Raw genomic sequence first — 10,707 nt, 5'->3', positions numbered from 1 at the left:
GTCATTTTTAAATATTGCATTTTAAAGTAGCATTAAACTAATTTGTACTGAACCTAAATGTGCCTTTTTAATTTAATGATGCTAGCTGATGTAAACCCTATTTGCAGATAATCTGATTATTGTATTTTTTTCCAGCAGTCTAGATAAAGAAAAACAAATGTTTTTAATTTTTAGTACATATATCCAATAATAATACTACTAATACTAATACTACAACAACTACTACTACTACTACTAATAATAATAATAATAATAATTATAAATAAGAGGTGAAACATGTATTGTTGTGTTACTTATGTTTTTACTTATGTGTATAAAACCACATTAGATGCTTTAAAGCGCACGAGACGTGTAAAAACGCACCTATTGCGTAAAAACGAAGGTCGCGAGTAATTACGCACCATATGCGTAAAAACGCACGTCATGCACATGTAGGCCCCTGACGCATTAAACGTACAGGCTAAGAGTAAAATCACAACAGCTGTAAAAACGGGACTACACCTAACAGTAGACATTCTGTTATACTGTAATGCTAAATATTAATCTAATAAATGGATCTGGACCCTGTTATCCTGGACAGCCAAGGGAACCTCTGTGGCATCCAAACGATGTATCTGTTTAACATTTTGACAGGATTTAAATCTGGTAACTGCTTTTAAACATTTATCAGTTTTAGAAAAAAACGTTTGCAATAAAAGTTAGCATAGGTATAAACATACAAAAGGCTTCACGGAGATGAGAAAAATTGTCCACAAGGTGGCATTGTCTTCTAACTATTTATCATTATAACAAAAGACAGTTTGTAATCATTAAAACCAGTGCTTGACTATTGTTCTATGAGTAAATGACTTGTCTTTGGGTGATAAGCTAAACATATCCCTGCTGGATGTTGTCTCGGTCTGTGTTTCAACAAGAGAAGCTGGTGTTTTTGGATTTGTGTATATTTTCATTTTTTAAAGTTTCTGCAGCTCTTCTGAAATCACATGCATTTCCACAGTCAGTTCTTATCCCATGACTGTTAGAGTACATATCAGACTGTGTATTCTAGATACAGTATATCTGTGTGTGTCAAGACTACAGTAGATAAAGGGAATAAATATGTATCAGTAATAAATCATTAAATCCATTTCCCAAAAATATGACAAATGAAAGGATAATTTAACAATGTCCAGAGAAAAACACATATCTTCATTTTTGTAGATTTTTAATTTGCAGCATTCTTTGATCCCAAGAGCATTCCTTCACATTGTTTAAAAATTAATTGAGTCTAACAATAGAAACGAAAATTAATTTGCAAGATCAGATAAATATATGTTTGAAGAACAGAATGTATAGTTTTAAGAAATTAACTCTTTAAATACTCCAAAATTACTGGAATATGATTGGAAGTTTTTGTTTCTCCTGTAAAGTTTGAAAAAAAAAAAAGAGATTTGGAGATTTGTGAATAACATAAGAGGGGTGGGTTTGGTGAATGTACTTAATTCCAAAACTTCCTAAACATTTTTGTAAAGCCTTAATACTGTATTTCGGGCATGTCTGTACTTGAGCTCTGGTATTGTCTGTATTAATAACTGCTTTGTCCAAGGCTAATGAGCTTAGCGTAGTCAAGAATTCAGCCAGGCTTTTAAGTTTGCCGTGCACAGGAGTATCCATTCCCTCTTTCTTGTTTCCTTATTGTTTAGTTTGACTCAATCCATTCAAATCACGCAGACACACTGTCGCTTGTGGGACAGAGTGTAAACCTATGGCCCGCCTTTATTATGTCAAGCTCACAAAGAGATATTTGGTCTCCTGTGCAGTGACTGCCAGCTTCTTTGTCTGTGTGGTTTTGCTTGTGCACTGTACAATATTCAGGGTATTGAATACAGATACTGGTGCATCTGCTGTCTGTAGGGGTCCGGTTTGCTGACTAATCTAAATATTAACAAAGCTCAAAGTTTCTAGAGCTAAAATGACAAAAAAAAACATTTTTGGACTGTATTTAGTAAAAATCTATATTTAATTATAAATTTTAATTTTCTTACTGTATCTTGTAAATGACGTATTGTGACAGTTAAGCAGAGCAATCTGCGATACTCTTTTACTTTACATTTGAATAGCAGGCAAACCTTCACTTATCAGAGTTGGAGATCCATTATCTGACTGTGATTTCTCCCACATCATGCAAAAGACTGAGAGCCGGCTCTGTGGAGGCCTCGCAAAAACAAACGATGAAGGAGTCTGATTTATTCACAAGCTTTGGCAGAATGTAATGTGGTTTATGAAAATCGTCAACTACCTTTGTCCTAAATGGTTAGTTGCCATTTTTCTTTATGTTTCTTCTTCTTTTCAGTGTTATAATGTGCATATTTATGAGACAGAATGAGCCCTAGCAGAATGGCCATTGAAATGCCAAATGTCATGGGACAGGAACTAGCATCATGCCCCTTGACTTTTTCCATGTTCCATTGAAGCTGCATTAAATGTGCAAGAATATGCTTGCACATGCAGGTCTAGCCAGCCACTGTAGGTGATAATGCCTTGTATGATTTATTCCCAGCAAACACGTGACACTGTGGACCAAGTGTTAAATTCCTGCAAAATGTTCCATTCATCTGGCACTTACTATTAAGCCTCTTTCAAACTCTGATGAATCACAGCGCTTTGTCTGAGCACAGTGGCCGGTGTTCAACTTTACTCACAAGGTAACACCTCACAACTTATACAGGTGTGGCCATTCCCAAGCAGTTCCCTGATGAAAAAGTTTATTATCATTTGATATACTGCTCTGCTATCCCATGACTTCTGCATGCCAGTGTATAGTAACCTATTATTATTGTCTTTGCAGTATTGAGTGAATCAGGCAATGCTTGTTCTCCTCAAATGCTACAGAAAAAGCACAATGGTAGACATACTGATCTCTGTAAAACTTAATATTTACATGCCTTTAAACTCTGTGTTTCTTTATGTCATTTGTAATGTGAAAAGTGTTAAAGTTTCTTCAACCAAAGCAGTAAAAAAAAAAGGTGTCAACCGATTAAAATATAATCACGTTAATCACATCAACATTCTGTGAAGAATCATGATTAATCACAAGTTAAAATGCTCATACTTCCTTTTATATAAATGTAGTGTGGTATGCATTGCAAACTGGCATACCAAACTGGCTAAGTAAACCTTTTACACTTTATTATAATAGCTCAGTTTAGTTTTAATGATTTTTTTTATTATACAGAGAGAAGTAGAAGAAGAGGAGGTAGGTGTTAGAGAGTGAGTGTTAGTTACGAGATTTAATCTATATTTTAATATTAACAAAATTCATTTTATTAAAATGTTTAATTAATTAATTAATTAATTAAACATTTAAAAAGTAAACAGTTGCAATGCTGGGTTTAAATTGCTAGATAAAACTAAGGATATACAAATGCATAACCAGACACTATAAATAATACATTATGGAAAGAAGTTGAGGTCAAATATGATAAATGATCAATTTTCCTTGAAATTACATTCAAATGTATCACGTTTCATGTTCAAAGAAGTAGATAGATAGATAGATACTTTATTAATCCCCAATGGGGAAATTCATTTGTCCAACAGCACACAAATAATAAGTACTTTGTTGTTTGTATTTTTTTCTCTTGGTGCTGAAAAAAAAACTGGAACTACTATAGTTTGACCACCAGTGTAGACTTCTTGATGACAGACATTTAATTAACAGGAACCCCAAATGTGCTTTTTCCCCCCTCAGAACGTTAAGTACCCTTTTTATTTACCATGCCAATTTTATTTACCATGCCAAGTCAACATTGCACTCCCGCAGGATTGGCTCAGTTTATTGGATGCAGCCCTCCCCCTTTCACTCACATGGCTGTAACATTTACTCAAGTTGCAAAGGGCTGTCCCTAATGTTCAGCTTGGACTGCAACTCTTGTGGGAGGCTGCATCAGCTAGATAGGCTGTGTGCATGTGTGTGTGTGTGTGTAAATCTGGCAGATCATGTCAACACCTGAGCACCAAATGAAAGCATTCAATCACAGTGAGATTGATTAAGAACGGAGACAGACACAGACAGACAACCTTCAAAGATCTTGACAGAGACATTGTGCACAAGAAAAGAAAAGAAAAGAAAATAAAAGAAAAAAGAAGAAAAAAGGAAACAGCTGGTAGATGATACGTGCAGCAAACATCTGACTTCATGTGGACTTCATTCTGACTTCATCTATTCACCTGAAACAGGACTGCTTTTAAATCAGGTAAATATTCAAATGAATTAAACTACTCTATAAGTGAACATATAGTAAATTGTAGGCCATCAGAATGCCTAGTCTTTTAAAAGAGGTGCTGAAATAGGGTTTAAATCTTTTAAGAACCATTTATTTTGTGACTGTAAAGAAGTTTGTAAAGTTTAAACAACCTCCATATGATATAAAGGGATCTAAAGCATAATCTTGTTTTCTAATACTAACTTATTTTTTTTTGTTTTATTTAAGTGTAAATCATAGTAGGATACATTTCCAAGTGTTATTTTATTTCGATTTTTAGTTTCTTACTCACGAATAGCATTACATAACTGTCATCATAAAACAAGTATAACAATTGAATGATAATCCTTAATTTTATAAGGTACTGCTTAAAATAAAGTGTTTTTAGTCTGTTTTATGGCCGTTTCCCAGACAGGATTAAGGGTAGTCTTAAACTTTACAGAGATTTTTCATTGAACGAAAAGTATAGTCTATAACTAGGCTAATCCCTGTCTGCCAAAACAACCCACGGTCTTTATCTTTTTTACTACATTTTGCACATATCCTCTCAAAATACACTTAAATAATTGTGTTGACTTAATGCCCCGTTTCTTATTGGTAGACGACATTCATGAACCCAACTGACAGACAGCGAAACATTTATTAAAATCTTCATTCAAGTAGATTATAGTGAATATACTTCATTTGAGTAGATTCAAATTTTCATTTGAGTAGATTATACTGTGCAGGAAGAGCCAGATGCTATCATCATTTCAAGTCAAATGAAAAAGAGAAGCGTGGGACACTGGCCATTGCAGCAAAGCGGTCATGGATGACCGCTTTGCTTTTAAAGGAATGGAACAGCTTAGTCAGAGAAATAGAAATGCAATAGGCTTCCTGTATGGAAGCACAGCGCTAGCATGCTTATCTCTGCCCCAGTCCCAGGTTGAGAGGGATGTTACATAGTATAAAAGCTCAGCCCTTCGAGCAAATAAAACAAATTGCTGGGCCTGGCTGCCCTTGGGCTAACCTTTCTCCTGTTCAAACAGTGGTTCACAAAAAAGCTTTGAACTTGGTTATTGATTGTCAAAGTTTAGAGAGACCATTAAGCACCTTCTCTGTTATCCTTAAAGCTGCTGAGATAAACAAAATACAAAATAAGGTCTATAGAAAAATCCCTGGAAGGCCTGGCTGTGTGTTTTTAGGTACCAAATGTCTAGAAGCGATTTTTAATGATTAATTAGTATAATTAATTAGTACTAAATGGATTTTCTTAGAAGTCTTAATTGTAGAGTATCTAGAGCAGATTACAAAAAAGCATGAAAATATATCCCACCAACCTACCTGCGTTTTCTTAAAAGTGTAATCTAGACTGAGTGTTCCTCACACATTAGTTACTGTTCTTTAGCTGGCTTACTGTACTCCAGCCAAAGTCAGCTACTTGCTGCCCTTCTCAGGAATACAAAACCAATGACTTCTCTGAGTGAAAGAAGACACTCTCCAAGAGATCCGAAGATTAGTGGGTCAGAAATAAGTGCAATTAAGGACAAGCAACTGGTGTTAGTTTTAGGTGTTAATTCTAGTAGAAATGTTGCAATCAGGTAAATGAGTCCTGTCATTATGTAAGTAAAGGAGACAGTGCCATCTGCTATCTGTGGATTGTATCTCTTACGCAATTTGATTGTCTCATTACTTGGAACAATTCAGACGTTTGCTGACATTGTGACTGAGCAAATAAACTGCCAGTCATGACTTTAGATGGAAGTCTTAAACTAATAAATCTATCACAAATGCATAGTACTGTGCAAATATCTTTGGAAAATAGTCAAGAAAATACTTTTAAACTATTTATCTTAGTAGGTGTGTTTTGCTAGTACAAACACTATGGTTGCATTTCAAAGCGTATGGTCACACATCTGCAACAGTCTGACAAGACATTATGGGGATATCAACAGAAATGTCCCACTTCCTGCTACAGCAGACCAAAACTTCGGAGCCTATTATATTTTTATTAATTCTCTGTGGATAAAAGCGAACATTTTAACATCGGTAACATCGGTAACCAAGGACATGGAAGGCTACATTAGTTGCATCTTTGAAATCGTTCCAAACACAGGTTGCATTTCCAGGCTGTATCACTTTAGGCCCGTCGCTTTAGAACATTCTTCTTTAATTACGTAGCAGCTAAATAAGATACATAGCAAAATTACCAGTGTTAATGCAACCCTGTTGAGTGCTAAAACTTTACACCTACATTGTTAATTTAACAGTGTTAAATTAACAGTAGCAAATTTGCGTTTTTGGACGCAGCTGGAATAACATTAGGAAACATTCAAATAAATACAAATAGCAAGAAAAGAACAAGATTTCTTTATTTTGTAGTAAGTATTTGAGATGTTGGTTAGGTTAGACGCGTAAGGTTACGTGAATATAACTCTACGAATATAAACTCGCACATGTGCTACATCTATTTCTAAAGCCTTTTCCAGTAGAGACCTCCACTTGCAACAAGGACACATCATACTGATCTTCAATTACTTTGTTGAGTGTCTGCACTGCCACTACCGTGTTTGTGTGTAATGCACTTCACATACATGCCATGTTTCAATTTCTGAGGATGCACTGAACGAACACAGGAGCAAGTAACACAGCTTTGGTTGTTGCCTTCTCTGTGAACTCCAGCCACTGTATTGATTTGCTTAGTTTCACCTGCAGCTCACCTGATTCACTTTAATGAAGCATTACCGTAATTAGATAAAGTGGGGAACTGAAGGGTAACTGTATATACTGGGGTTTCTCCAGGATTGCCTTAGAAATGATTAGCATGCTCTTTATTTGAAACTCAGCAATTATATAATTTGTTTCTATTGCAGTGTTTTAAACAATTACAGCCCAGGCAAATGGCTTTACATTTTATCTTCATAGATGAGTAAAGCTATTAAAAGACTTCAGATTGTCTGTTACATAAGTTAATGCTAGGTTAGATAAGTTGTTGTTTGGTCATTTCTTTTTTCAGTTATCAGTCATATTGACAGGTTTCTTTTTCCTCAAGGACATTAGACTACACAATAGGCCTGAAACCAACTTGATAACAATACATTTATTTAAAGCTCTGTTAAATATTGTTACATTTTGCCATAAAACATCTTCACATGGCAGTCCACTCTTTACTGTATGCTAAAAATAATCTAAACTCCAATATAATAAACCACGCTGGCCAACTGTCAGACTGATAATGAGTCTACAGTATGTCCATTCAGTGTATTATGTTATCACACAGAAAGTTGCTTAGTGACTTTCGGACACACCCTGATTGCTGGCAGTGAAGGAGACTCAAAACCATCCCTTTATCTGTCCTCTGGCATTGTTACAATCCCACGGTCGGGTTTGTGAACCTGCCATGTTTACACTGGGTAATATCACACAGACGCATACATAGAATCTTAACAATGACCTGGACATGTAAAGGCCTGCCTCACATTTAAAAGATGCAGAGAAAGAACAGAGAAAATGCAAGAGACTATGTGTCTGTGTATTTTTGGAACGTCTCAGATCTCAAGGGAGCGACAGCAGATCCACTCGTTCTGATCATTAATTCAACAGTTAAGCGAGAGAATCAAATGTCCTCCTCCTGTTCTCTACTAATCACTGAAATGAGGAGAGGACAAAGCGCATTACCACATATGGGTGGTCTGTTCACAGAAGGTGTAACTTACGTCATGCTAATTCCTTGTACACCAAGGTCAAGTTTGACAATGCGCTATATTACAACAAATTTTGTGACAGGCAGCAACGACACAGCATATCTTTGTGCTAAATATCTGCGTTAACTAGGACAACTCAAGGTGTATCAGCATTTAGTTACATTTTACAGCGTTATATATAATTAACATCTTTCTATGTTCATGGTCCCAGGAAGCAAAAGCATCCCAAAAAGCAATTTTCTGGCCAAACTATTTATAATTTTCCCAGTATAATATTATATTATTATAATATTAGAAATCAGACTGAGATACTCAGAGGAAACCGCAGCAACTCAATATATATGCTCACAGACACCTTGTGCTGAACGACATCACCCTTCGGTGTGATGTGGGGAGAGAGCACCATCTACCCACCCAGAGAGAGCAAGGCCACTAATGCTTCACTAATGCTCTCTCAGGGCTCTGTATGGCATTTAAACAGGGTATTCCATTTGCTTTTGGAGCTACAAAACTAACATAATAATAGTTTATGTCCTCTAGACCTCGATTAATCTACTCTGTTTTCTTTGCTATTCAGTTTCATTAACAATTTGGGTAACATTTTAAAACTAAAAAAAGCAATTTTTTTAAATGAACATGTTTTGATTAAATGACTACATTTGGAGCGAGGGTGAAATTGTGTAAATTTGATGTTTCAATAAATCATTCCTTTAAACACTTTTGTAGAGAAGCTGTGTAGCTGGACTTTAATTCGTTGAAATGTAAGATCTCTGGCACTGATAAAGGCATACTGTAAACTAAGCTCATTGTCACCGAAACTCAAGCCATAAATCTCCTGTGTCTGCTTCAGGCCTGCGATATTCATCCAGCCCATTTTCACGCGCCATGGCTGAACCTGCCTGGTGGAAGCTGACCTTCTCGAGGAAGAAGTCATCTGAGTCCAAGGTCCTGTATGAAATCCCCGCAGAATATGGCAGCAACACTGGCAATAAAGAACTCTCCTACACAGATAGCACTGACAGCCAGCTAGATGCCAGGCTGGAGAAGATTGTGGACAAGTCTGCCAACAAAGGCCGTCACGTCAAAGTCTCGCACTCTGGCCGCTTCAAGGAGAAGAAGAAGATTCGAGCCACCCTTGCTGAAAATCCCAGTATGTTCCCAGAGTACAACAGGACTGATGAGAACCATGTGGTAGAGAAATAGAATCCACTCTACTAAACAAAAAGTGTCTTTCATCATCACTCAGACACACACTCCCGTCTGTTAATTAGCATGATGAAAGGAAAATACATGGGTTTAGAATGAAGATGAATATGTTGCTGCAAAACACACCTGATCCAGCCACAGGATCAGGAGAGTTCAAACTTGTACAAAGAAATGAAAGAGATTAATGAACAAAATCTCTTCATTTTATACGGGGTCTAATTTAAAAGCTTTGTTTTAAAAACTCTGTACGTCTTTATTTAATTTGAATATTTAATTGGTCCTAGGTTTTGTTGCTCAGTCTACAAAGATACATACGAGCATTACTCCTCAAAACCCACTTTATTTTGTATATTTAGTATTTTTTAGGCTGGGTTCTTTTTAGGCTGGATTTTAGATGCTTACTGGTGTTTGTGCTTGTTAATACATGTTTTCATTGTGTGTAAAGCAGCATTGATGTGGTAAAATACTGTAAATGTTAAATAAATGAAACTGCAACAACAGCAATATTGGATGTTTTAGACATGACAATGACAAATACTGCTGCTATCATGCAAATTCTTTTTTTTTTTTTTTTTACATAATCTGAACATTTTTATGATGACAGAGCAAAAGCAATGCTCCAAAACTACTTGTATTAATTTCCCTTCAAAGTTTACCTGTCCTCCTGTAAAATTGTAAAGTTGCTATTTTGTAGTTTTTTGTGTGACAGCAGTGATATAATGTTCAGATGACTGAATATACTGAAATATGAAAAATGCTTCTATTCTTAAATAAATTTGACAAGGTTTTTCAATGTGCATTAATATAAGTTTCAGTGAAATTTACTTTGCACTTAAACTTCATGCATTTAACTAGGACTTAATTCACTTCTCCCTTCATAAGACTAAAAAAAAAATCATACATTTGGACACCACGCAAGGAGCAATGTTTCTGTTTTTCCATTCAAGGATTTTTTTTAGACACGTCCCACATAGAAACGAAAGATATGTAAAATACATTCATGAATACTTATAAAAATGTATGACGATGTTTAACAAAAATCGAATTTTCTATTAATGTTCCGCAGTTATTTGAAACACATTTAGAAATTCAATGTAATTTAATTTAATTTAGCTTCATTTAAGTAGCATGAAAAGTAGATAGACTAAAGGCCCAACACCATTTCACTCGTTGGCTCTACCACAACCGGCCGAAGAAACCCACAAATGTAAGTATTTTCCTTGTTAAAAAATATAATAACCACTATCTTACCAGAGTTTACAGTGTAGTTTCTATGTTTTATGGCCATTTTCTTCATAACACACAAAAAATCAATAGTAGTACGTCTCAGTAGCTACCTAGCTAGCTAACTTTCCACCTTAAATGGTGCAACGAATGGCAACAGATGTGCATGTGTGTATATATAAACACTATATATATATATATATATATATATATATATATATATATATATATATATATATATATATATATATTTACAGAAATTTACATGAAAAAAATGCATTTGGACCCCACAATATTTGATAAGCAGTAATGTTTTCATTTTTCCATTCAAGGATTTTTAAGACAAATCC

General features: G+C 35.3%; 1 protein-coding gene across 1 annotated transcript; it reads left to right on the top strand.

The window, feature by feature from the left end:
* The first annotated feature begins 3,899 nt into the window (after positions 1-3,899).
* prr15lb (proline rich 15 like b) lies at positions 3,900-9,941 on the top strand. Its single transcript, XM_007259163.4, has 2 exons — positions 3,900-4,235; positions 8,778-9,941. The coding sequence occupies exon 2, from the start codon at positions 8,813-8,815 to the stop codon at positions 9,128-9,130; it is 318 nt and encodes a 105-aa protein (XP_007259225.1). The 5' UTR covers positions 3,900-4,235; positions 8,778-8,812; the 3' UTR covers positions 9,131-9,941.
* The last annotated feature ends 766 nt before the right edge of the window (positions 9,942-10,707 follow it).

The sequence above is a fragment of the Astyanax mexicanus genome, chromosome 15 (genome assembly GCF_023375975.1).
Source record: "Astyanax mexicanus isolate ESR-SI-001 chromosome 15, AstMex3_surface, whole genome shotgun sequence".
Lineage (NCBI taxonomy): Eukaryota > Metazoa > Chordata > Actinopteri > Characiformes > Acestrorhamphidae > Astyanax > Astyanax mexicanus.
This window is presented reverse-complemented; position numbering and strand designations above follow the sequence as displayed.